This window comes from Carassius carassius, unplaced genomic scaffold, assembly GCF_963082965.1.
Source record: "Carassius carassius unplaced genomic scaffold, fCarCar2.1 SCAFFOLD_74, whole genome shotgun sequence".
Classification (NCBI taxonomy): Eukaryota; Metazoa; Chordata; class Actinopteri; order Cypriniformes; family Cyprinidae; genus Carassius; species Carassius carassius.
Window position 1 is genome coordinate 92,430 of NW_026775070.1, and position 26,924 is coordinate 119,353.

At 44.5% G+C, this 26,924-nt stretch overlaps 1 protein-coding gene across 1 annotated transcript; it reads left to right on the forward strand.

Moving 5' to 3' along the window:
• The first annotated feature begins 808 nt into the window (after positions 1 to 808).
• On the forward strand, positions 809 to 25,255 carry LOC132134581 (single-minded homolog 2-like). The gene is made up of 7 exons (XM_059547115.1): positions 809 to 1,600; positions 3,087 to 3,169; positions 3,301 to 3,390; positions 5,575 to 5,683; positions 6,356 to 6,435; positions 20,222 to 20,421; positions 25,114 to 25,255. The coding sequence occupies exons 1-7, from the start codon at positions 1,426 to 1,428 to the stop codon at positions 25,253 to 25,255; spliced, it is 879 nt and encodes a 292-aa protein (XP_059403098.1). The 5' UTR covers positions 809 to 1,425.
• Positions 25,256 to 26,924: the final 1,669 nt, after the last annotated feature.

Below are 26,924 nucleotides of genomic sequence, written 5' to 3' on the forward strand. Positions count from 1 at the left end.
TCTACAGTTTAGCTGTTGTGCTTCACAGTGTGAAGAGTTTTAAAAAGTGGCATATATGGAGAAATGGGTTATAGCGACTGTAAAAAAAACTGTAAATAAGACCCAATATCTGAACTGAAAAGTGTGATGGTCAAAATGGAAATCTAGAGCAGATGCATAATATTCAATGCACTGATGTTACGGGATTATTTCAAGTCATAGATTCCAACTATACTCACAATCATAACATGTTTATGGTTTGCTTTAAGTAGGGCTATAACGTAGGCTAAAACTGAACTTATTCAAACTGACAGGTCTATATACACTAATATCATCAGATATATTAAGATTTCGCGTGACAGTGAAAATAGACAAAGGTTTTCAGTTCCTCCATGTGACCGGCTTTAAATTACGTTCATCCAAAATGACCGCTCGCGCGCTTAGTGACCGCTGACCACCGAGAAACATTGGTGTTTTACAGGATCTGTCCTGACCAATGGAACAAACTCTCCCGAAGACGCGGGAACTGCAAGCTGCATCGTTAAAAGTCAATAAACCTGAATTTAATATAGAAAACTAATTTAGGACATTCAATAATTCAAACTAAATGTTGCTTTTTATTCCTTTGACATCATTCATCACCATCACCACAAGAGTGTGACGTAAGAGAGTCATTTTCTCTCTCCTTCTCCCTCTCTCTCTCTCTTTCTCTCTCTCTCTCTCTCTCTCTCTCTCTCTCTCTCTCTGTCTCTCTCTCTCTCTCTCTCTGTCTCTCTCTCTCTTTCTCTCTCTCTCTCTCTCTCTCTCTCTCTCATCGAATGGACGGATTTCTTCCGACTCTGAGAGGAAAAGGCTATTCAAGGGACCAGAAAGGAACATGAAAGATTTTGACATGGAAATGAAGACGGACTCATGAAACGGAGGACTGGAGAACATGGTCACATCGAGCAGAACAGAGTTCACCGTAAACTCATCTGTAGCCTGCTATTTTTATTTGTATTCTGATCGTCATGGATTTATTAGAAGTTAGTCTTATTGTAGGCTATCACTTTTAAACCATTCAAATTCACACGCGAACTGTGATTCTCGACGAAATGGAGTTCAGTTGCCTTTCTAAAGTGTATATAAAGTCACCAGAATCGAAATCTAATGCGATATGACTGTCTGATCGATTGAATGACTCTTCTGGAAGACCTGCCTCGTGTGAAGAGTTTCGTCGGGTTTAGAGATTTACAGTCGCTCCGTCGTTTCATGTATATTTTAATTCACAATAAAGAGCAGGACTATCAGGAAGGTTAGTAACATAGTAGGCTATTCACTGCAACATAAACGGAAAATAGCTAGGAAAACAGTTCATAAAGCGTAGAAGGAGACGGACTGACCATGATTATAGTGTCCGGTTCTGTCCGAGACTAACGACTGCAGCGTCCGTCTTCTGAGTCCGACATGAAGGAAAAGTCCAAGAATGCTGCGAAGACACGAAGAGAAAAAGAAAATGGAGAATTTTATGAACTGGCCAAACTGTTGCCGCTGCCCTCGGCCATCACATCTCAGCTGGACAAAGCGTCCATCATCAGACTGACCACAAGCTACCTGAAGATGAGAGCCGTGTTTCCAGACGGTAAGATGCGATCCGATTTCAGACCGATTTACACTAGGCCCATTTATGTAACTTCACTTATCACGTTGATTTGCAGTTAATTAGATCGTCTCACAATGCCTTTTAATTTTATCTTCTTATTTTTATTTTTGATGTTTTAATAATTAATTTTTAAAAAGCAACATTTTCAAGGGCGGACCGTTTTTTTAATTGAACGAATGTTTAAGCATTTGAAAGAAAAAACAAACAAACCAAAAATATATACTTGGTTAAGGTAATTAATTTAAGAGCTCGAAGTCCAAAAGTTTAAAATAAAATGAATAAAAATAATGAAAATTAAGATCTGAATTCGTTTTGATCAGATGTGCTCTGCGTGCTGAAATAAAACCGATTACGATTTGCACTGATAAAGCAGTTAATGGCTTTAGATCTTCAAATTTCATAGCATTTATCAGTTTCCTGAAAATAATTATTGCTTCTGTTTTTTTCCTCGTGTTTGTAATTGAATCTTTATCAGCTCATTTTAAAATCATCGCAGATTTCATTTTTATGTTTCCGTCGCTGTCAAAGACTTTCGCTTGGAGTAAATATCTGCAGATTCTAGGCCTATTTGTTTACTTATTTATTTTTATTTATTTACTTCGGGTCAAAATCTATATTTACAATGTGTCATAACAGATCTCAAAATATGCTCACAAAGGGTAGAAAAACGAGAATCTCTCTCATCAGATTAAATTGTTAATATAGAGTCTATCAATTTAGCACGAATAAATGTTTATTCTTTGCCTATAAATAACGCAAAATTCAAATTAAATTAATTAGCCTACTTAATTTCCTTTTTCGGCTACAGGATTAGTTCCAGATTATCAATATTAAATTATGCTATTTAATGTGCTGTTGTAAAGAGTCAATTATTACACATATTGTCAGTTTGTCTCTGATGGACTTAGTATAATATAATATTAATATAATATATGATACGTAATAAAACGCGGTTGTTTGCCAATTATTTTAGTATAGGCTACAGGATTTAGTTTTGCATTTAAAAATATTTCTGGCAAATAAATATTCTAAGTGACATTTTACCAATATGGTATAAATCTACATTCAACATGTTAGGATGGGCGGTTTAATTGACTATCTAATCACCTTTTTATAATATTATACAATTATTTCATTTTATGTAGGCCTACTTATGATAAATACGCTACGGCTTCAGGATAATATTGTTACTTCTAAATCATTTCACCCGTATTCTCTACGTCAGTTAGAGAGATCCATTTATAACGGGAAATATAACTCATTTATAACTCCCGTTAAATTAGGTTTAATTATAATGCAGTTCACTTTGCGAATTCTTTGATAATAATAAATCATTTCTTCACGACGCACACACACTATCCGAGTGTGTTCAGCTCGAGCTTCTCTCACTGTGTGACGTGTGCTCAGTGTTAAAGCAGGCCAGCACTGAGGTGTTGAATGTTGTGTGTTTGTGTGTTTGTGTGAGGGCTCGGAGAGGCCTGGGGTCAGTCATCACGGGTCAGTCCTCTGGACCTCCTGGCCAAAGATCTGGGATCTCACCTGCTGCAGGTGCGAGCCTTTAAAACTATATCACATTTCGACGCTAATATCTTCAAACGCACCTGATGATTGTGCAAATGAATGATACGATCATGTATTTCATGCACTTATGTTTTCATGTATTCTGGTGTATTTTTCAGACGCTGGACGGGTTTGTGTTTGTCGTCGCGGCTGACGGTAAAATTATGTACATCTCGGAAACAGCTTCAGTACATCTGGGTTTGTCACAGGTGAGAGTTTAACATGAAATCAAGGTCAGTTCGGGGCCTCAGTGATAACACACATCAACACACACATAACTGAGCCACGACGAATGATTTTATCTGGGGAATGCGAAGTGAATTCATTCACTGCTGTTTGCTTAGTATCACTGTTGAGATTTCAGACTATGAGATATTCAGGTCTAGTCTATTCTAAGAAAAACACTGAGGTTGTGCTTGTTTAATCTTTAGATTTTGTATCTGAGCATGTAAAGAGACCCATTGTGTGTATCACCATTCAAAATGTGTGTGTGTGTGTGTGTGTGCGCGTTTGTTTTAAAGAAAACCATTGCAGAATTTGATTAATTTAATGTAAATACAATTCAAACTTTTTTTTACAGTTTGAAATAATTTTATTTGTAGATATTGTGCTGTTACTTTAAATTTAGGATCAGGGTTGTAAAATGTAGCTGTGATGGAATTTTTTTTCAGCAGCAGTCTAAGAAAGCCCAGTGTTATACTCCTGATCCAAATAAAGCTCATTCACTCTCCCTGATATCCTTCCAAACCTGGACGAGTTTCTTTCTTCTGTGGAACACAAAATAGATTTTGCTAATGTTGGTAGCCAAACAACTCTGGTGCCCACATTCTATACAGAAAAATACAAATACTTCTGTGCTGATTCAGTCCTTTGGTAACATTCGCTCCATAAAGTCTAGAAACGGCACCAGTGTTTTTTCAGCATTTAGGCCCTTTGCACTTTATACAAACACAAACTGCTGAGAGACGAAGGCTTCTCCCATGCACCGTCCTGACAGAAGAGAGCACACGGGATCTCAGCTTCAGCTGTCAGTCAACAGAAGAGTCAGAGATGCTCTGGCCTTCAGGACAAATGAGACCAAAAGGAATGAGCTGAAACTTCAGCTGAATATCTCAGAGGACTCTATTCACAAGCAGAAATAAACTATAGCGTAATAAACAACTTCTATGATGGGAAACTGTATTTTTGCTCTTGCTTTTCCACAACTTCAAAAAAATAAAGAAGGATAACAGCAGAAGATCAAGTCAAAGATACGCTGTTTCATGGAAATTAATGGTCAGCATGTTATCCTAGGGACTTGTTGGTATCAGGGTTGAGGGATTTAATTTGTACCCCAAAAAAATGGAGAGAATAGGAGACAAAGAAATCAAACATATTGCAGTTTCTTCTTTATCTGTTCAATTTACTAATGCAGTCACACATCAAGATAATAAAAACAACGACTGACATTAAATATTTACATCTTACAGTCAGGAGATATTAGTGCCTAACTTTAATTAGTAGAGCATTAAAAGAAGAATATGGTGCAGTTGTCGACAGTGACCTTGATGAAGTAAAAGGACTGTGTGGAACTCCAGGATGCTCTCTGTGTTGCTCAAGATCTCCACGGGTGAGTTCAGGGGACAACGCTGTGTTTATTGTCTAGTTAAAGCATCAGCAGCCGCAAGAGACAACGCAAATGATGCTGTTAGTGCAGGAACACCTGTGTGTGCTGACTACTGAGCATCCAAATGAGCTGTTTACTGGAGGACGAGCAGAATGTGAGCAGAGCGGCTGAGACCGAGCCCAGAGCTGCGTGGACAGGGATCTCATTATGCTGGGACTCTGACAGGACTTTATTGTGTGCAGCAGGACTCCAGATTAAAGTGAAGCACATAGTATGGTTAGTAAAGTGCACATTCCTTCACGAATGCGCCGCCGCACTACAAAGACGAGATTATCAAGCCGCGCCGCAGCTGCGCAGAAACTCATTTGTCGCTGAAGTGCTGTGGAGTGACCTTCCCTGTGTCTGGTGTGCCCTGCTAATTTACACACACAAATGGATCAAAGTCCAGCACAGAATCCGCTTTTGTTTTCACATGCAAATCATGTTTTTTATACATTAACTCTTTGCAGCGGGAATCAGATTGTCTCTTTGAGATGGACGCAGATCAATTTCAGACAAACAGGAGCTTAGCTTCACACACACACTGACACACACACACACACACACACACAGTAGGCATTTTTGTGGGTTGATGTAATCTTCTTAAATGACAGATTCTCATCTTAATCTCAGCTGTTTCCCCCCCACTTTTCAGCTATTTGACTGATTTCTCTTTACTCCGCCTGACTGGAAAAAGGCAAAGCAGCATGACTGAATGATGGTTCAGAATGTGATGTGTGTGTTGTAGGTGGAACTGACCGGTAACAGCATCTTTGAGTACATTCATCCATCAGACCACGACGAGATGAGCGCCGTGCTGAGCGCACACCAGCCGCTGCAGCCACACTTCCTGCAGGGTACACACTTACAGTAAAACACACACACACACACACACACAGTCTCACACATTTTCTCTCTCTCTCTCTTACACACACACACACACACACACACACACACGTTTGTTTTTGTGTAAAGTGTGTTCATCCCATAGGTGTAATGGTTTTTATACTGTACAAACTGTATATTCTATGGCCCTACACCAACCCTACACCTAACCCTAACCCTCACAGGAAACTTTGCGCATTTTTACTTTCTCAAAAAAACTCATTCTGTATGATTTATAAGCGTTTTGAAAAATGGGGACATGGGTTATGTTCTCATAAGTCACCCTCTCCTTGTAATACCTGTGTCATACCCATGACATTATACAGAGTTGTGTCCTGATATAACACAAAAACAAGAGCACACACACATGCACACTCACTCACACACACACACACACACACAAGAGCACACACACACACACACACACACACACACACACACACACACACACACACACAAGAGCACACACACACACACACACACACACACACACAAGAGCACACACACACACACACAAGAGCACACACACACACACACACACACACACACACACACACACACACACACACAAGAGCACACACACACACACACACACCCACGAGAATGAGGTTCACATTACTCCCGAGTCTTCTGATGTGTTGTAGAGCTGGAGCGCTCGTTCTTCCTGCGGATGAAGTGTGTTCTGGCGAAGCGGAATGCAGGACTCACGAGCGGCGGTTATAAGGTGAGCTCGTCTCTCTTCAACTGTGTTTAGCGCTAATAAATCAAGAGTGTGTGAGTGTGAGTGAGAGAATGTGAGTGTGTGAGTAAGTATGAGTGAGAGAGTGAGAGAGAGAGTGAGTGAGTGAGTGTGTGTGTGTGTGTGTGTTTGAGTGAGGGTGTGAGTGAGAGTGAGTGAGAGAGTGAGAGAGAGAGAGTGAGTGAGTGAGTAAGTGTGAGTGAGAGAGTGAGAGTGTCAGTGTGTGAGTGAGTGAATGTGAGTGTGTGAGTAAGTGTGAGTGAGAGAGTGAGAGAGAGAGTGAGTGAGTGAGTGTGTGTGTGTGTGTGTGTTTGAGTGAGGGTGTGAGTGAGAGTGAGTGAGAGAGAGAGAGTGAGTGAGTGAGTAAGTGTGAGTGGGAGAGTGAGAGTGTCAGTGTGTGAGTGAGTGAATGTGAGTGTGTGAGTAAGTGTGAATGAGAGAGTGAGTGAGTGAGTGAGTGTGTGTGTGTGTGTGTGTGTGTTTGAGTGAGGGTGTGAGTGAGAGTGAGTGAGAGAGTGAGAGAGAGAGAGTGAGTGAGTGAGTAAGTGTGAGTGAGAGAGTGAGAGTGTCAGTGTGTGAGTGAGTGAATGTGAGTGTGTGAGTAAGTGTGAGTGAGAGAGTGAGAGAGTGAGTGAGTGAGTGAGTGAGTGTGTGTGTGTGTGTGTTTGAGTGAGGGTGTGAGTGAGAGTGAGTGAGTGAGTAAGTGTGAGTGAGAGAGTGAGAGTGTCAGTGTGTGAGTGAGTGAATGTGAGTGTGTGAGTAAGTGTGAGTGAGAGAGTGAGAGAGTGAGTGAGTGAGTGAGTGTGTGTGTGTGTGTTTGAGTGAGGGTGTGAGTGAGTGAGTGAGTAAGTGTGAGTGAGAGAGTGAGAGTGTCAGTGTGTGAGTGAGTGAATGTGAGTGTGTGAGTAAGTGTGAGTGAGAGAGTGAGTGAGTGTGTGTGTGTGAGTGTGTTAGTGAGTGTGAGTGAGAGAGTGTGAGTGAGTGTGTGAGTGAGTGTGTGTGAGTGAGAGAGTGTGAGTGTGTGTGTGAATGAGTGAGTGTGAGTGTATGAATGTGAGTATCAGTGTGTGAGAGTTTGAGTGAGAGTGAGTAGGGTTGGGAATCGTTAGAAATTTTCGGGTTCCAATTCCGGAACAATTATCATTAAACAATTATTAAGAAATAGTGGTAAGGAAAAATGCACAATACTCAACTACTCAATGCTCAATACTGTTTATTACTTACTGTCAACTTAATTTAAAGGTTGGCAATGTCAAAATGCAACATATATTACAGTGTAAAGATCTTCATAAGTAGGGTGGGGTATTTTTAGAAATTTTCTGGTTCAGCTTCTGGTTTCATTTTAAATGAACTATGTTTTTTTACTATTTTACCTTCACTGAATGTAGCGTTGCTGGAAGGTAGTGAGTAATGCTGAGTAATGCTAGTCCATCAATCAGCATGTGTTTCAAAGTTGATGTTTTTTACACTATCAATTACGTTTTGCTGTTCAAGCAGGAATAAGCTTGTTGGCCAAATAGTCCCTTGAGGGCTGAGACACTTGTTAATTTCCCTTAATTAATGAAATATAAACGGTTAAACTTAAACATGTATACACAATCTTCCCTATTTTACAAATAATAATGCAGTCAGGAGATGGTGTGATGCAATGAGTGGTTTCCACATTTTTAAACATTTAAAATGAATTAAAATAAATATTTTCTATCAATTTGTTTATCACTCTTGAAATGACCTGTACACTAAATAATCTAACCCTCATACTTGCATAACAATAGCAGTCTATTTATTTAGTGATCCAAGTTGAAGCCAGTATGTATATTAATGACAATATGGGACAAATATAATGTAATTTAGTGGCGGCAGGTGCAGCGCGCTGCCGTTAGATGTACAGTCAGACAAAACGATGTGCAGTTATCAAAGGCGCGAGTGCACATACAGTCGTGGGAAACAATGTGTTCGGCAATTAAAGACAAGACAACGCAACGAGTCTGTGGATGCGTGTCATTGGAATCAATGTGCAGTAATTAAAGAGGCAGGGAGGCGTGTCTGTTACTCGGTTCCTTACATCCTTTACTGCAGCGGTTCTCAATTCCAGTCCTCGCGCTCCAATGCGTATTTTGCACGTTTCTCTTTGTTAACACACCTGATTCAGATAATCAGCTCGTTCGAAATGAACTCCGTGCATGAACTGTGTTCCAATTGTTCATTGCTCCCTACTCCCTGAGCAGGGGAAATCTGTTGAAGTTTACCTCACATCGAAACATTCATTCACTGATTTGTGCTGTGCAGCGTCTTTAAACATGGACAACTGTGACATCATATACCTCTGTAAATCAATACAATTTTTTTCTTGCACACTTCAATGCACTTTGATTGGAACATACAGCTACGTTCACTTCGAACTGGAATCATGGCTGAATATCCTGTGACCACTTCGCAGGGCACTTATGTTCGAATAGAACAAATGTCTGAAGCGCTAAGAGAAACGTTCAAAATGTGAAGAGCAGTGGGGCGTGAGGACTGCAATTGAGAACCGCTGCTTTTCGGGAAACGCTGAATATTCAGAACACCGGCGCAAGGCTGCTCACAGCACTTGGTCACGTGTTGCACCAGAACCGTTCTCGGAACCGAAACTTAGAAATTGCTCACGGTTCCGGTTATTTTCAAAGAACAAAACCGGTTCTGAATAAAAACCGGTTTTCGGTTCCCATCCCTAAAAGTGAGTGAATGTGAGTGTCAGTGTGAGCGAGTGAGTGAGTGTGTGAGTGAATGTGAGTGTCAGTGTGTGTGTGAGTGTGTGAGTGAATGTGTGAGTGAGAGTGTGAGTAAGTGTGAGTTTGAGTGAGTGAGTGAATGTGAGTGTCAGTGTGTGAGTGTGAGTATGTGAGTGAGTGTGAGTGAGTGAGTGAATGTGAGTGTCAGTGTGTGAGTGTGAGCGAGTGAGTGAGTGTGTGAGTGAATGTGAGTGTTAGTGTGTGAGTGTGAGTATGTGAGTGAGTGTGAGTGAGTGAGTGAGTGAATGTGAGTGTCAGTGTGTGAGTGTGAGTATGTGAGTGAGTGTGAGTGAGTGCGTGAATGAGAGTGTCAGTGTGTGTGTGTGAGCGAGTGAGTGAGTGAATGTGAGTGTCAGTGTGTGTGTGAGTGTGTGAGTGAATGTGTGAGTGAGAGTGTGAGTAAGTGTGAGTTTGAGTGAGTGAGTGAATGTGAGTGTCAGTGTGTGAGTGTGAGTGAGAGAGTGTGAGTGTCAGTGTGTGAGTGTGAGCGAGTGAGTGTGAGTGTCAGTGTGTGAGTGTGAGCGAGTGAGTGAGTGTGTGAATGAATGTGAGTGTCAGTGTGTGAGTGTGAGCGAGTGAGTGAGTGTGTGAGTGAATGTGAGTGTCAGTGTGTGAGTGAATGTGAGTGTCAGTGTGTGAGTGTGAGCGAGTGAGTGAGTGTGTGAGTGTGAGCGAGTGAGTGAGTGTGTGAGTGAATGTGAGTGTCAGTGTGTGAGTGTGAGCGAGTGAGTGTGTGAGTGAATGTGAGTGTCAGTGTGTGAGTGAATGTGAGTGTCAGTGTGTGAGTGTGAGCGAGTGAGTGAGTGTGTGAGTGAATGTGAGTGTCAGTGTGTGAGTGTGAGCGAGTGAGTGTGTGAGTGAATGTGAGTGTCAGTGTGTGAGTGAATGTGAGTGTCAGTGTGTGAGTGTGAGCGAGTGAGTGTGTGAGTGAATGTGAGTGTCAGTGTGTGAGTGAATGTGAGTGTCAGTGTGTGAGTGAATGTGAGTGTCAGTGTGTGAGTGTGAGCGAGTGAGTGAGTGTGTGAGTGAATGTGAGTGTCAGTGTGTGAGTGAATGTGAGTGTCAGTGTGTGAGTGTGAGCGAGTGAGTGTGTGAGTGAATGTGAGTGTCAGTGTGTGAGTGAATGTGAGTGTCAGTGTGTGAGTGTGAGCGAGTGAGTGAGTGTGTGAGTGAATGTGAGTGTCAGTGTGTGAGTGTGAGCGAGTGAGTGAGTGTGTGAGTGAATGTGAGTGTCAGTGTGTGAGTGTGAGCGAGTGAGTGTGTGAGTGAATGTGAGTGTCAGTGTGTGAGTGAATGTGAGTGTCAGTGTGTGAGTGAATGTGAGTGTCAGTGTGTGAGTGTGAGCGAGTGAGTGAGTGTGTGAGTGAATGTGAGTGTCAGTGTGTGAGTGAATGTGAGTGTCAGTGTGTGAGTGTGAGCGAGTGAGTGTGTGAGTGAATGTGAGTGTCAGTGTGTGAGTGAATGTGAGTGTCAGTGTGTGAGTGTGAGCGAGTGAGTGAGTGTGTGAGTGAATGTGAGTGTCAGTGTGTGAGTGTGAGCGAGTGAGTGAGTGTGTGAGTGAATGTGAGTGTCAGTGTGTGAGTGTGAGCGAGTGAGTGAGTGTGTGAGTGAATGTGAGTGTCAGTGTGTGAGTGTGAGCGAGTGAGTGAGTGTGTGAGTGAATGTGAGTGTCAGTGTGTGAGTGTGAGCGAGTGAGTGAGTGTGTGAGTGAATGTGAGTGTCAGTGTGTGAGTGAATGTGAGTGTCAGTGTGTGAGTGAATGTGAGTGTCAGTGTGTGAGTGAATGTGAGTGTCAGTGTGTGAGTGTGAGCGAGTGAGTGTGTGAGTGAGTGAATGTGAGTGTCAGTGTGTGAATGAATGTGAGTGTCAGTGTGTGAGTGTGAGCGAGTGAGTGAGTGTGTGAGTGAATGTGAGTGTCAGTGTGTGAGTGAATGTGAGTGTCAGTGTGTGAGTGTGAGCGAGTGAGTGAATGTGAGTGTCAGTGTGTGAGTGAATGTGAGTGTCAGTGTGTGAGTGAATGTGAGTGTCAGTGTGTGAGTAAATGTGAGTGTCAGTGTGTGAGTGTGAGCGAGTGAGTGAGTGTGTGAGTGAATGTGAGTGTCAGTGTGTGAGTGTGAGTGAGTGAGTGAGTGAGTGTGTGAGTGAATGTAAGTGTCAGTGTGTGAGTGTGAGCGAGTGAGTGAGTGTGTGAGTGAATGTGAGTGTCAGTGTGTGAGTGTGAGCGAGTGAGTGTGTGAGTGAATGTGAGTGTCAGTGTGTGAGTGAATGTGAGTGTCAGTGTGTGAGTGTGAGCGAGTGAGTGAGTGTGTGAGTGAATGTGAGTGTCAGTGTGTGAGTGTGAGCGAGTGAGTGAGTGTGTGAATGAATGTGAGTGTCAGTGTGTAAGTGTGAGCGAGTGAGTGTGTGAGTGAATGTGAGTGTCAGTGTGTGAGTGAATGTGAGTGTCAGTGTGTGAGTGTGAGCGAGTGAGTGAGTGTGTGAGTGAATGTGAGTGTCAGTGTGTGAGTGTGAGCGAGTGAGTGAGTGTGTGAATGAATGTGAGTGTCTGTGTGAGTGTGAGCGAGTGAGTGTGTGAGTGAATGTGAGTGTCAGTGTGTGAGTGAATGTGAGTGTCAGTGTGTGAGTGTGAGCGAGTGAGTGAGTGTGTGAGTGAATGTGAGTGTCAGTGTGTGAGTGAATGTGAGTGTCAGTGTGTGAGTGTGAGCGAGTGAGTGTGTGAGTGAATGTGAGTGTCAGTGTGTGAGTGAATGTGAGTGTCAGTGTGTGAGTGTGAGCGAGTGAGTGAGTGTGTGAGTGAATGTGAGTGTCAGTGTGTGAGTGTGAGCGAGTGAGTGTGTGAGTGAATGTGAGTGTCAGTGTGTGAGTGAATGTGAGTGTCAGTGTGTGAGTGTGAGCGAGTGAGTGAGTGTGTGAGTGAATTTGAGTGTCAGTGTGTGAGTGTGAGCGAGTGAGTGAGTGTGTGAATGAATGTGAGTGTCAGTGTGTGAGTGTGAGCGAGTGAGTGTGTGAGTGAATGTGAGTGTCAGTGTGTGAGTGAATGTGAGTGTCAGTGTGTGAGTGTGAGCGAGTGAGTGAGTGTGTGAGTGAATGTGAGTGTCAGTGTGTGAGTGAATGTGAGTGTCAGTGTGTGAGTGTGAGCGAGTGAGTGTGTGAGTGAATGTGAGTGTCAGTGTGTGAGTGAATGTGAGTGTCAGTGTGTGAGTGTGAGCGAGTGAGTGAGTGTGTGAGTGAATGTGAGTGTCAGTGTGTGAGTGTGAGCGAGTGAGTGAGTGTGTGAGTGAATGTGAGTGTCAGTGTGTGAGTGTGAGCGAGTGAGTGAGTGTGTGAGTGAATGTGAGTGTCAGTGTGTGAGTGTGAGCGAGTGAGTGAGTGTGTGAGTGAATGTGAGTGTCAGTGTGTGAGTGTGAGCGAGTGAGTGAGTGTGTGAGTGAATGTGAGTGTCAGTGTGTGAGTGTGAGCGAGTGAGTGTGTGAGTGAATGTGAGTGTCAGTGTGTGAGTGAATGTGAGTGTCAGTGTGTGAGTGAATGTGAGTGTCAGTGTGTGAGTGAATGTGAGTGTCAGTGTGTGTGTGAGCGAGTGAGTGAGTGTGTGAGCGAGTGAGTGAGTGTGTGAGTGTGAGCGAGTTAGTGAGTGTGTGAGTGTGAGCGAGTGAGTGAGTGTGTGAGTGTGAGCGAGTGAGTGAGTGTGTGAGTGTGAGCGAGTGAGTGAGTGTGTGAGTGTGAGCGAGTGAGTGAGTGTGTGAGTGAATGTGAGTGTCAGTGTGTGAGTGTGAGCGAGTGAGTGAGTGTGTGAGTGTGAGCGAGTGAGTGAGTGTGTGAGTGTGAGCGAGTGAGTGAGTGTGTGAGTGAATGTGAGTGTCAGTGTGTGAGTGTGAGCGAGTGAGTGAGTGTGTGAGTGAATGTGAGTGTCGGTGTGTGAGTGTGAGCGAGTGAGTGAGTGTGTGAGTGAATGTGAGTGTCAGTGTGTGAGTGAATGTGAGTGTCAGTGTGTGAGTGTGAGCGAGTGAGTGAGTGTGTGAGTGTCAGTGTGTGAGTGAATGTGAGTGTCAGTGTGTGAGTGTGAGCGAGTGAGTGAGTGTGTGAGTGAATGTGAGTGTCAGTGTGTGAGTGAATGTGAGTGTCAGTGTGTGAGTGTGAGCGAGTGAGTGAGTGTGTGAGTGAATGTGAGTGTCAGTGTGTGAGTGAATGTGAGTGTCAGTGTGTGAGTGTGAGCGAGTGAGTGTGTGAGTGAATGTGAGTGTCAGTGAATGTGAGTGTCAGTGTGTGAGTGTGAGCGAGTGAGTGTGTGAGTGAATGTGAGTGTCAGTGTGTGAGTGAATGTGAGTGTCAGTGTGTGAGTGTGAGCGAGTGAGTGAGTGTGTGAGTGAATGTGAGTGTCAGTGTGTGAGTGTGAGCGAGTGAGTGTGTGAGTGAGTGAATGTGAGTGTCAGTGTGTGAGTGAATGTGAGTGTCAGTGTGTGAGTGTGAGCGAGTGAGTGAGTGTGTGAGTGAATGTGAGTGTCAGTGTGTGAGTGTGAGCGAGTGAGTGTGTGTGAATGTGAGTGTCAGTGTGTGAGTGTGAGCGAGTGAGTGAGTGTGTGAGTGAATGTGAGTGTCAGTGTGTGAGTGTGAGCGAGTGAGTGAGTGTGTGAGTGAATGTGAGTGTCAGTGTGTGAGTGAATGTGAGTGTCAGTGTGTGAGTGTGAGCGAGTGAGTGAGTGTGAGCGAGTGAGTGAGTGTGTGAGTGAATGTGAGTGTCAGTGTGTGAGTGAATGTGAGTGTCAGTGTGTGAGTGTGAGCGAGTGAGTGAGTGTGTGAGTGAATGTGAGTGTCAGTGTGTGAGTGTGAGCGAGTGAGTGAGTGTGTGAGTGAATGTGAGTGTCAGTGTGTGAGTGTGAGCGAGTGAGTGAGTGTGTGAGTGAATGTGAGTGTCAGTGTGTGAGTGAATGTGAGTGTCAGTGTGTGAGTGTGAGCGAGTGAGTGAGTGTGAGCGAGTGAGTGAGTGTGTGAGTGAATGTGAGTGTCAGTGTGTGAGTGAATGTGAGTGTCAGTGTGTGAGTGAGTGTGAGTGAGTGAGTGTGTGAATGAATGTGAGTGTCAGTGTGTGAGTGAATGTGAGTGTCAGTGTGTGAGTGAATGTGAGTGTCAGTGTGTGAGTGTGAGCGAGTGAGTGAGTGTGTGAGTGAATGTGAGTGTCAGTGTGTGAGTGAATGTGAGTGTCAGTGTGTGAGTGTGAGCGAGTGAGTGTGTGAGTGAATGTGAGTGTCAGTGTGTGAGTGAATGTGAGTGTCAGTGTGTGAGTGTGAGCGAGCGAGTGAGTGTGTGAGTGAATGTGAGTGTCAGTGTGTGAGTGAATGTGAGTGTCAGTGTGTGAGTGTGAGCGAGTGAGTGAGTGTGTGAGTGAATGTGAGTGTCAGTGTGTGAGTGTGAGCGAGTGAGTGAGTGTGTGAGTGAATGTGAGTGTCAGTGTGTGAGTGTGAGCGAGTGAGTGAGTGTGTGAGTGAATGTGAGTGTCAGTGTGTGAGTGTGAGCGAGTGAGTGAGTGTGTGAGTGAATGTGAGTGTCAGTGTGTGAGTGTGAGCGAGTGAGTGTGTGAGTGAATGTGAGTGTCAGTGTGTGAGTGAATGTGAGTGTCAGTGTGTGAGTGAATGTGAGTGTCAGTGTGTGAGTGAATGTGAGTGTCAGTGTGTGTGTGAGCGAGTGAGTGAGTGTGTGAGCGAGTGAGTGAGTGTGTGAGTGAATGTGAGTGTCAGTGTGTGAGTGTGAGCGAGTTAGTGAGTGTGTGAGTGTGAGCGAGTGAGTGAGTGTGTGAGTGTGAGCGAGTGAGTGAGTGTGTGAGTGTGAGCGAGTGAGTGAGTGTGTGAGTGAATGTGAGTGTCAGTGTGTGAGTGTGAGCGAGTGAGTGAGTGTGTGAGTGTGAGCGAGTGAGTGAGTGTGTGAGTGTGAGCGAGTGAGTGAGTGTGTGAGTGAATGTGAGTGTCAGTGTGTGAGTGTGAGCGAGTGAGTGAGTGTGTGAGTGAATGTGAGTGTCAGTGTGTGAGTGTGAGCGAGTGAGTGAGTGTGTGAGTGAATGTGAGTGTCAGTGTGTGAGTGAATGTGAGTGTCAGTGTGTGAGTGTGAGCGAGTGAGTGAGTGTGTGAGTGTGAGCGAGTGAGTGTGTGAGTGAATGTGAGTGTCAGTGTGTGAGTGTGAGCGAGTGAGTGAGTGTGTGAGTGTGAGCGAGTGAGTGTGTGAGTGAATGTGAGTGTCAGTGTGTGAGTGAATGTGAGTGTCAGTGTGTGAGTGTGAGCGAGTGAGTGTGTGAGTGAATGTGAGTGTCAGTGTGTGAGTGAATGTGAGTGTCAGTGTGTGAGTGTGAGCGAGTGAGTGTGTGAGTGAATGTGAGTGTCAGTGTGTGAGTGAATGTGAGTCAGTGTGTGAGTGTGAGCGAGTGAGTGAGTGTGTGAGTGAATGTGAGTGTCAGTGTGTGAGTGTGAGCGAGTGAGTGTGTGAGTGAGTGAATGTGAGTGTCAGTGTGTGAGTGAATGTGAGTGTCAGTGTGTGAGTGTGAGCGAGTGAGTGAGTGTGTGAGTGAATGTGAGTGTCAGTGTGTGAGTGTGAGCGAGTGAGTGTGTGAGTGAATGTGAGTGTCAGTGTGTGAGTGTGAGCGAGTGAGTGAGTGTGTGAGTGAATGTGAGTGTCAGTGTGTGAGTGTGAGCGAGTGAGTGAGTGTGTGAGTGAATGTGAGTGTCAGTGTGTGAGTGTCAGTGTGTGAGTGTGAGCGAGTGAGTGAGTGTGAGCGAGTGAGTGAGTGTGTGAGTGAATGTGAGTGTCAGTGTGTGAGTGAATGTGAGTGTCAGTGTGTGAGTGAATGTGAGTGTCAGTGTGTGAGTGTGAGCGAGTGAGTGAGTGTGTGAGTGAATGTGAGTGAGTGAGTGTGTGAGTGAATGTGAGTGTCAGTGTGTGAGTGTGAGCGAGTGAGTGAGTGTGTGAGTGAATGTGAGTGTCAGTGTGTGAGTGAATGTGAGTGTTAGTGTGTGAGTGTGAGCGAGTGAGTGAGTGTGTGAGTGAATGTGAGTGTCAGTGTGTGAGTGTGAGCGAGTGAGTGTGTGAGTGAATGTGAGTGTCAGTGTGTGAGTGTGAGCGAGTGAGTGAGTGTGTGAGTGAATGTGAGTGTCAGTGTGTGAGTGTGAGCGAGTGAGTGTGTGTGTGAGTGAATGTGAGTGTCAGTGTGTGAGTGAATGTGAGTGTCAGTGTGTGAGTGTGAGCGAGTGAGTGTGTGAGTGAGTGAATGTGAGTGTCAGTGTGTGAGTGAATGTGAGTGTCAGTGTGTGAGTGTGAGCGAGTGAGTGTGTGAGTGAATGTGAGTGTCAGTGTGTGAGTGTGAGCGAGTGAGTGTGTGAGTGAATGTGAGTGTCAGTGTGTGAGTGTGAGCGAGTGAGTGAGTGTGTGAGTGAATGTGAGTGTCAGTGTGTGAGTGTGAGCGAGTGAGTGAGTGTGTGAGTGAATGTGAGTGTCAGTGTGTGAGTGAATGTGAGTGTCAGTGTGTGAGTGTGAGCGAGTGAGTGAGTGTGAGCGAGTGAGTGAGTGTGTGAGTGAATGTGAGTGTCAGTGTGTGAGTGAATGTGAGTGTCAGTGTGTGAGTGTGAGCGAGTGAGTGAGTGTGTGAGTGAATGTGAGTGTCAGTGTGTGAGTGTGAGCGAGTGAGTGAGTGTGTGAGTGAATGTGAGTGTCAGTGTGTGAGTGTGAGCGAGTGAGTGAGTGTGTGAGTGAATGTGAGTGTCAGTGTGTGAGTGAATGTGAGTGTCAGTGTGTGAGTGTGAGCGAGTGAGTGAGTGTGAGCGAGTGAGTGAGTGTGTGAGTGAATGTGAGTGTCAGTGTGTGAGTGAATGTGAGTGTCAGTGTGTGAGTGTGAGCGAGTGAGTGAGTGTGTGAATGAATGTGAGTGTCAGTGTGTGAGTGAATGTGAGTGTCAGTGTGTGAGTGAATGTGAGTGTCAGTGTGTGAGTGTGAGCGAGTGAGTGAGTGTGTGAGTGAATGTGAGTGTCAGTGTGTGAGTGAATGTGAGTGTCAGTGTGTGAGTGTGAGCGAGTGAGTGTGTGAGTGAATGTGAGTGTCAGTGTGTGAGTGAATGTGAGTGTCAGTGTGTGAGTGTGAGTGAGTGAGTGTGTGAGTGAATGTGAGTGTCAGTGTGTGAGTGAATGTGAGTGTCAGTGTGTGAGTGTGAGCGAGTGAGTGAGTGTGTGAGTGAATGTGAGTGTCAGTGTGTGAGTGTGAGCGAGTGAGTGAGTGTGTGAGTGAATGTGAGTGTCAGTGTGTGAGTGTGAGCGAGTGAGTGAGTGTGTGAGTGTCAGTGTGTGAGTGTGAGCGAGTGAGTGAGTGTGTGAGTGAATGTGAGTGTCAGTGTGTGAGTGTGAGCGAGTGAGTGTGTGAGTGAATGTGAGTGTCAGTGTGTGAGTGAATGTGAGTGTCAGTGTGTGAGTGAATGTGAGTGTCAGTGTGTGAGTGAATGTGAGTGTCAGTGTGTGCGTGAGCGAGTGAGTGAGTGTGTGAGCGAGTGAGTGAGTGTGAGTGAATGTGAGTGTCAGTGTGTGAGTGTGAGCGAGTTAGTGAGTGTGTGAGTGTGAGCGAGTGAGTGAGTGTGTGAGTGTGAGCGAGTGAGTGAGTGTGTGAGTGTGAGCGAGTGAGTGAGTGTGTGAGTGAATGTGAGTGTCAGTGTGTGAGTGTGAGCGAGTGAGTGAGTGTGTGAGTGTGAGCGAGTGAGTGAGTGTGTGAGTGTGAGCGAGTGAGTGAGTGTGTGAGTGAATGTGAGTGTCAGTGTGTGAGTGTGAGCGAGTGAGTGAGTGTGTGAGTGAATGTGAGTGTCAGTGTGTGAGTGTGAGCGAGTGAGTGAGTGTGTGAGTGAATGTGAGTGTCAGTGTGTGAGTGAATGTGAGTGTCAGTGTGTGAGTGTGAGCGAGTGAGTGAGTGTGTGAGTGTCAGTGTGTGAGTGAATGTGAGTGTCAGTGTGTGAGTGTGAGCGAGTGAGTGAGTGTGTGAGTGAATGTGAGTGTCAGTGTGTGAGTGTGAGCGAGTGAGTGAGTGTGTGAGTGTGAGCGAGTGAGTGTGTGAGTGAATGTGAGTGTCAGTGTGTGAGTGAATGTGAGTGTCAGTGTGTGAGTGTGAGCGAGTGAGTGTGTGAGTGAATGTGAGTGTCAGTGTGTGAGTGAATGTGAGTGTCAGTGTGTGAGTGTGAGCGAGTGAGTGTGTGAGTGAATGTGAGTGTCAGTGTGTGAGTGAATGTGAGTGTCAGTGTGTGAGTGTGAGCGAGTGAGTGAGTGTGTGAGTGAATGTGAGTGTCAGTGTGTGAGTGTGAGCGAGTGAGTGTGTGAGTGAGTGAATGTGAGTGTCAGTGTGTGAGTGAATGTGAGTGTCAGTGTGTGAGTGTGAGCGAGTGAGTGAGTGTGTGAGTGAATGTGAGTGTCAGTGTGTGAGTGTGAGCGAGTGAGTGTGTGAGTGAATGTGAGTGTCAGTGTGTGAGTGTGAGCGAGTGAGTGAGTGTGTGAGTGAATGTGAGTGTCAGTGTGTGAGTGTGAGCGAGTGAGTGAGTGTGTGAGTGAATGTGAGTGTCAGTGTGTGAGTGAATGTGAGTGTCAGTGTGTGAGTGTGAGCGAGTGAGTGAGTGTGAGCGAGTGAGTGAGTGTGTGAGTGAATGTGAGTGTCAGTGTGTGAGTGAATGTGAGTGTCAGTGTGTGAGTGTGAGCGAGTGAGTGAGTGTGTGAGTGAATGTGAGTGTCAGTGTGTGAGTGTGAGCGAGTGAGTGAGTGTGTGAGTGAATGTGAGTGTCAGTGTGTGAGTGAATGTGAGTGTCAGTGTGTGAGTGTGAGCGAGTGAGTGAGTGTGAGCGAGTGAGTGAGTGTGTGAGTGAATGTGAGTGTCAGTGTGTGAGTGAATGTGAGTGTCAGTGTGTGAGTGTGAGCGAGTGAGTGAGTGTGTGAATGAATGTGAGTGTCAGTGTGTGAGTGAATGTGAGTGTCAGTGTGTGAGTGAATGTGAGTGTCAGTGTGTGAGTGTGAGCGAGTGAGTGAGTGTGTGAATGAATGTGAGTGTCAGTGTGTGAGTGAATGTGAGTGTCAGTGTGTGAGTGTGAGCGAGTGAGTGAGTGTGTGAATGAATGTGAGTGTCAGTGTGTGAGTGAATGTGAGTGTCAGTGTGTGAGTGTGAGCGAGTGAGTGAGTGTGTGAATGAATGTGAGTGTCAGTGTGTGAGTGAATGTGAGTGTCAGTGTGTGAGTGAATGTGAGTGTCAGTGTGTGAGTGAATGTGAGTGTCAGTGTGTGAGTGAATGTGAGTGTCAGTGTGTGAGTGTGAGCGAGTGAGTGAGTGTGTGAGTGAATGTGAGTGTCAGTGTGTGAGTGTGAGCGAGTGAGTGTGTGAGTGAATGTGAGTGTCAGTGTGTGAGTGAATGTGAGTGTCAGTGTGTGAGTGTGAGCGAGTGAGTGAGTGTGAGCGAGTGAGTGAGTGTGTGAGTGAATGTGAGTGTCAGTGTGTGAGTGAATGTGAGTGTCAGTGTGTGAGTGTGAGCGAGTGAGTGAGTGTGAGCGAGTGAGTGAGTGTGTGAGTGAATGTGAGTGTCAGTGTGTGAGTGAATGTGAGTGTCAGTGTGTGAGTGTGAGCGAGTGAGTGAGTGTGAGCGAGTGAGTGAGTGTGTGAGTGAATGTGAGTGTCAGTGTGTGAGTGAATGTGAGTGTCAGTGTGTGAGTGTGAGCGAGTGAGTGAGTGTGAGCGAGTGAGTGAGTGTGTGAGTGAATGTGAGTGTCAGTGTGTGAGTGTGAGCGAGTGAGTGAGTGTGAGCGAGTGAGTGAGTGTGTGAGTGAATGTGAGTGTCAGTGTGTGAGTGAGAGTGTGAGTAAGTGTGAGTTTGACTGAGTGAGTGAGTGAGTGGAGCTCATTCCTTGGACTTTCAGCAGTCTCACACACACTCTCAGCTCGAGCTGCTCTCCAGATGAGAAGGCGGTGGATCTGAAGCTTCCACACACTTTACCCATCTGATGTGTGCAGGTGATCCACTGCAGCGGTTACCTGAAGATCCGTCAGGTGGTGATGGATGTGTCTCTGTACGAGTCGTGCTATCAGATCTTGGGGCTGGTGGCGGTCGGTCAGTCTCTTCCTCCCAGCGGTGTCACCGAGATCAAACTCCACAGCAACATGTTCATGTTCCGCGCCAGTCTGGACCTCAAACTCATCTTTCTGGACAGCAGGTGAGCTTCAGCTCAACCCACATGAGAAGGGGTCTCAGCATGCACAGAATACCTGCAAGACACTGATTATACTACTGTATCCCACAATGCAATGTGCTCCGCTTGACCAGGGTTTCTGCAGGTTTTATGAAAGCAAATTGAAGGTGTTTTAGGACCAAGTAAGAAGTAAAAAAAAAACTGTAGGGAACACAATTTGTCGTTATGATCTTTTAATGTGACTATTGTATTAGCAATAATTTAAAGTTTGAAAAAACAGCTTATGATAGATAAAAAAACCGCTAAAGGCTTCAGATTAACCACTAGAGAAATAACTTACTGCACTTCTGCTAACTCATGAAACAAGTATTTCTTTCTTGCTTTCCAGTGAAAAGATTTTTAAATCAAGAATCATTTACTGCAGATGAGAAATGACTAAGTCTTTTTGTCAAAATGAAGTGAGTTTAAGATAAAACTAAAGCAAATATCTGTCAGTGAGCTCAGAAAAAATCTAAAAAAGTTTTATTCCTCACTTGGAGATATTTGTTCTTGTTTTAACTTATAAACTCACTTCATTTTGTTCAGTTTCTCAGAAAACATGACTTCTCATCTTCAGTAAATGATTCTTGATTTAAGGATGTTTAGATATTTGTACTGGAAAACTGAGGAAGAGATTCATTTTCAGCAGTTAAGGCAACATTTAATACCTCAACTTTATCTCTGATTTTAATTCTGTGAATTAAGATTTTTTTAAGACCCGCAGAAACCCTGACGATCTTCCATTTCCACACTGACTAGTGCTTTCAGCAGTGGTGCCTCCAGAAATTTTTCATAGGGGTGGCCAGATGGGGCCACTTAAAATCTTGGGGTGGCACACCAAAACTAGAAACCATAATTTCAGAATTTTATTCTACTGGTGTAGTAAACCGGCCTGTAGAAAACTATCAGAAAGACTTAAGGAAACTCCTACTGATATACTTTGGTTTATTGTGTTATATTTAATTTTACTAATTATATAATGTGCATAGACTAATAACAGTACAGTTAACATTTTGAGTTGCACAACAATTCTGTTTTATTTTGCAATTATATTTGGCATAAGGTGTACATTTATTGCAAACAAAAAACAGTTACTGGGGAAAAGCAGATGCTGGCAGATACAAATAAAAGTAAGTACAGAAACAATCACATCTTTGCTTTATGTAACAGGACTTTCCCAATAGGGATCAATAGCGTTATTCTGATTACCAGGCAATACAGTATGTGTAAGAAACATTTATATCTTTGCTTAATGTAAAACAAAAATAATTATTACTGTTACAAAAAGAACTTCCCAACAGGGATCAATAGTCTCTGATTCTGATTACCAGACTTCAGAATAGCTTTATTCGCCTATTACTATGTTTTTTGGCAAACACATCCACAAAGTCATCAAGATTTATGGCCCTAGCCCTTCTTGATTCTACACTCAGCACACCCAAATTGCTTAAACGCTCATCAGCCATGGTACTTCTCAAGGCAGTTTTGAGTAACTTTAGCTTAGAAAAACTGCGCTCACAGGATGCAGTGCTCACGGGTAGTGCAAGTGCAATTTTGCACAGTTTAAACATTTGGTGGAAGACCTCCTTAAATGGCTCCAGAAAGACAGTGAGCTCTATTAATGTCTTTGGTGTTTCCTGACCACTACTTTGCTTCCTCTCAAGAATGCGCTTAAGCTGAGGGATCTCATATTGTAGATCCTCAGTACTGCAGTTGTATTGTGAGGCAAATGGAAACACTACATCTTTCTCACAAAATATGGCACTGCACGGATTCAAGGCCTGTATCCCTTTCATTGACACAATTTTCTTTAGAAAATCTTCTCTTCACCTCAGAGAGAAGCACATCAATAACTGGAATGAATGAACCTGTCCGAAAGGACTCTTTCTCTGTTCTCTCTTGTCTTTGAACTATTGGAGTGAACAAGTAATTTGCCCTTCAAGCAAAGAGCTTGGTCTGACCTGACGACCTGAAGGTGTGGCACTGATGTTGCATTGCTCAGTAAGAGTTAAAGTATTGTCCCAGATGTCATTAAAGAGAGAGCCCTCTCTGAAACTCTCCAATGTGTCAACAAGAGAGTCAACAAGTGTGACAGCTGTGCCCAAATCAAGTTGTGGGGACTGTAAAATATCTGACAGATATTTTATCTCACCAAGAACACTGGTGAATGTTACAAGGAGGATAACAAACTTGAGATCTATTTGGGCTAATAAACCTCTTGCCTCTACAGCTCTGTCACCATTTTGCTCTTCTGATATTTCTTTTAGTAGACTTATGATGGCTGACAGTCTGTCTCTCACTGTCTTGCAAGCATTATACCTACATGCCCACCGTGTCTCTACCAGTCTTTGTAACTCTCTTGGGGCCCCCTGAAACATCTCCCTCTGTACCTCAAGCCATCTTTGGTGCACATATGACCCTGACACAAAAACATACAGTTTCTGCAAAAGAGAAAAGAAGCAATTAGCTTCAGGGATGCATTTCACACTGTCAACTAATACTAAATTTAAACAATGTGCATTGCAGTGCACATAAAAAGCTAATGGGGCCTCTGATTTTATGCGTGCTTGCACACCTGTGTGTTTTCCGCTCATGACTGAGGCTCCGTCATATGCTTGCCCTACAAGGTGGTTTTTGTAGTCAAGACCATGCTTCTGCAAAATTGGAATTATTTTCTGTGAAAGTGCTGCAGCATCAAGGCGCTGCGCTGCCTCAAAGGCAAGGAAGCTCTCACATACTGACCCATTGTAATAGTATCTTATTACAAAGGACATCTGTTCTTTTTTGCTTAGGTCTTTAGTCTCATCAACCAAAATGCTGAAAGCCTCAATTTGGGAAACTTCACTAGTTACTGAAGTGCGGACCATTTCAGCTAGACAATCAATTATTTCATTTTGTGTGTCATGCCCAAGATATGTTGCATTTCTTTGACTTGTCATTTTTCTTTTGACTGTGGGATTGTGTTTGGCTAGCAGTTCCATAATAGCGAGAAAGTTTCCTTTATTCTCACCTTCTGATTCTTTATGTGCTCTCTGTGCTATGTTCTGTGTAGCTGTGAGAAGCAGGGTTTCTCCAACAACTTTAATGTACTCCCTATTTTCCTTCACTAATTTATTGTATTCCGCATTTAAGGAGGCTGAGAGAGAGGATGTGCTTGCAGTGGATTTTTCATGCTCTGCCCATGCTAACATTGCATTAGTATGTGCTTCAGATTTGGCATGACCTAAAAGTCCCCCATCTTTGAAGGTTGCCTTTTTCCAATGTTTGAACCCCTCTTCAGATGTAAATACTGAATCACCTGAGGAGGGGAGACTGAAGTGCCGGCAGGCATAACAGTAGGCAGAGTCTTTACTCTGAGAGTATTCCAGCCATTTATGTGTGTTGTACCAGTCTTTAGAGAAGCATCGTCTTCTGTCTCCTTGATAGGTACGAGGGTAGATTTTCAGATGTGGCTGCTTGGGCTGCTCTGCTCTTGACTGGGAGATATCTATAATGAAACCAGAGGCAAAATCAGTTATTCTGATATTAAAATAATAATGATAATAATGATACTAATAACAATAATAATAATAATAATACCCTCTCTTAATTATCAATCATAGCTGTAATAACGACCTATAGGCATTTCTATTCAGACTAATAAAACTCAACTACTAATAAACATGAATCAAAACGCTTTAAGTGATTATGTCATGATTTGTATTTTAATGGAAACACACTAAACAAAACATACATTTCTCCAGATGATGTTACTATGTAGGCTAGCCATCAATTTCATTATTAGGGCCACGTGATCGTTACTTCACCTTTTGGTCCAGGAACACGTCTAACACCTGCTTTTGCCGTGTCCTGCCACGCTTCTGTGACCAATGGTGCTGACTGTCCCTGGGCTGCTTCTGTCTGTTTTTCCTCGTCATTGTGTTCTGTCACTAATGCTGGCTGTGTATCCTTGTCATGCTGCTCTGTCTGTTCCTCTCCTCCATCCTCCTCCTCCTCCTCACTATTACTAAGCCTCTCTTGCTCCCCTGCCATCTCTTTCACTCCTCCTTCTGTACTTTTCTTCTTAAAATAAGAAGAGATGTCAGTGGACTTTCTCTTCATTGTCTGAAAATTGACATAACATGCACCAGCTAACGACGTTAGCTAGGTAACGTTAACTCTTGTCAAAACGTGTCAAAGACACATCAAAAAGCTGCTGTAACAGTATACTGTAACCATTTGGCACTTAAAAAACACGTCACGACACACAATTCCCCGTCTTCTTTTACTAAAGAATATTTTTTGACTTATTTACTTACCGGTAATCTTCTTCGTCTTCTAACTTCTTTTGGAATTGTTGACTGACGGGCACGCGCTGACCTGTTGCTGTCTGAGCGCGCAACAGCGGCATCGGGGGAGGGGCGGGGGCTACTGTGTGTGATCGAAGGTCTAGAGCGGCTTGCCTGTCTGGCTGTGCATTAGGGATGAAATGCATAACTGATGCTACTAAAATTTAAACTGGCCAGGGGTGGCCACGGAATAAATATCAGCTGTGATTCTTAACCATTAAACATTTCTAGCCAGTGGAATAAACACAAAAACAGCACAGATCTGCTCAAACTGCCGTTTCTTGAGAAATGTCCACAGCAGAGTTTCATGAGATCCACAGTGAATGAAAGCCCTTTCTTCATGTGTCAGGGTGGCTGAGTTAACGGGTTACGAGCCGCAGGATCTGATTGAGAAGACTCTGTACCATCACGTCCACGGCTGTGACGTCTTCCAGCTGCGATACGCACATCATTTACGTGAGTTGCTGCATGCGCTTCATCAGATACTCTGAAGATCTGACACCTGTCCCAGCTCTGACTGTATTTGATCAAGCAGACATTAGAGGTGCAGTGTTTTGTTTGTACTCCAAGAACATTGAGAACCACTGCTGATTCCTAATGTGTCTGCACAGAGACACACATTAAATCAACTAGAGAACCTGGATTATTCAGTCTGTGTGTGTGTGTGTGTGTGTCTCTGTGTGTGTGTGTGTGTGTGTGTGTGTGTCTGTGTGTGTGTGTGTGTGTGTCTGTGTGTGTGTGTGTCTGTGTGTGTGTGTGTGTGTGTCTGTGTGTGTGTGTCTGTGTGTGTCTGTCTCTGTGTGTCTCTCTCTGTGTGTGTGTGTGTGTGTGTGTGTGTGTGTGTGTGTCTCTGTGTGTGTGTGTGTGTGTGTGTGTGTGTGTGTCTGTGTGTGTGTGTCTGTCTCTGTGTGTCTGTGTGTGTGTCTCTCTCTGTGTGTGTGTGTCTGTCTCTGTGTGTCTGTGTGTGTGTCTCTCTCTGTGTGTGTGTGTCTGTGTGTGTGTGTCTCTCTGTGTGTGTCTCTCTCTGTGTGTGTGTGTGTGTCTGTGTGTGTGTCTCTCTCTGTGTGTGTCTGTGTGTGTGTGTCTGTGTGTGTGTCTCTCTCTGTGTGTGTCTGTGTGTGTGTGTGTCTCTCTCTGTGTGTGTCTGTGTGTGTGTCTCTCTCTGTGTGTGTCTGTGTGTGTGTGTCTCTCTGTGTGTGTCTCTCTCTGTGTGTGTCTGTGTGTGTGTCTCTCTCTGTGTGTGTCTGTGTGTGTGTGTCTCTCTCTGTGTGTGTCTGTGTGTGTGTGTCTCTCTGTGTGTGTCTGTGTGTGTGTCTCTCTCTGTGTGTGTCTGTGTGTGTCTGTCTCTGTGTGTGTGTGTCTGTGTGTGTGTGTCTCTCTGTGTGTGTCTCTCTCTGTGTGTGTGTCTGTGTGTGTGTGTGTGTCTGTCTCTGTGTGTCTGTGTGTGTGTCTCTCTGTGTGTGTGTGTGTCTGTGTGTGTCTGTCTCTGTGTGTCTGTGTGTGTCTCTCTCTGTGTATGTGTGTCTGTGTGTGTGTGTCTCTGTGTGTGTGTATCTCTGTGTGGTTCTGTGTGTGTGTGTCTCTCTGTGTGTGTCTCTCTCTGTGTGTGTCTGTGTGTGTGTGTGTCTCTCTCTGTGTGTGTCTGTGTGTGTGTGTCTCTCTGTGTGTGTCTCTCTCTGTGTGTCTCTCTGTGTGTGTCTCTCTGTGTGTGTCTCTCTCTGTGTGTGTCTGTGTGTGTGTGTCTCTCTCTGTGTGTGTCTGTGTGTGTGTCTCTCTCTGTGTGTGTCTGTGTGTGTGTGTCTCTCTGTGTGTGTCTGTGTGTGTGTGTCTCTCTCTGTGTGTGTCTGTGTGTGTGTCTCTCTCTGTGTGTGTCTGTGTGTGTGTCTCTCTCTGTGTGTGTCTGTGTCTCTCTCTGTGTGTGTCTGTGTGTGTGTGTCTCTCTCTGTGTGTGTCTGTGTGTGTGTCTCTCTCTGTGTGTGTCTGTGTGTGTGTGTCTCTCTCTGTGTCTGTGTGTGTGTGTCTCTCTGTGTGTGTCTCTCTCTGTGTGTGTGTGTCTCTCTGTGTGTGTCTGTCTCTGTGTGTGTGTGTCTGTGTGTGTGTGTCTCTCTGTGTGTGTCTCTCTCTCTGTGTGTGTCTGTGTGTGTGTGTGTGTGTGTGTGT

What these genes read in the sequence shown, in the direction of transcription:
- LOC132134581 (XM_059547115.1), top strand. Translation starts at nt 1,426, where the DNA reads ATGAAGGAAAAGTCCAAGAATGCTGCGAAGACACGAAGAGAAAAAGAA. An exon ending in TCACGAGCGGCGGTTATAAG is followed by an intron (nt 6,436 to 20,221) that starts GTGAGCTCGTCT and finishes TGATGTGTGCAG; the next exon opens with GTGATCCACTGCAGCGGTTA. An exon ending in CTCATCTTTCTGGACAGCAG is followed by an intron (nt 20,422 to 25,113) that starts GTGAGCTTCAGC and finishes TTCATGTGTCAG; the next exon opens with GGTGGCTGAGTTAACGGGTT.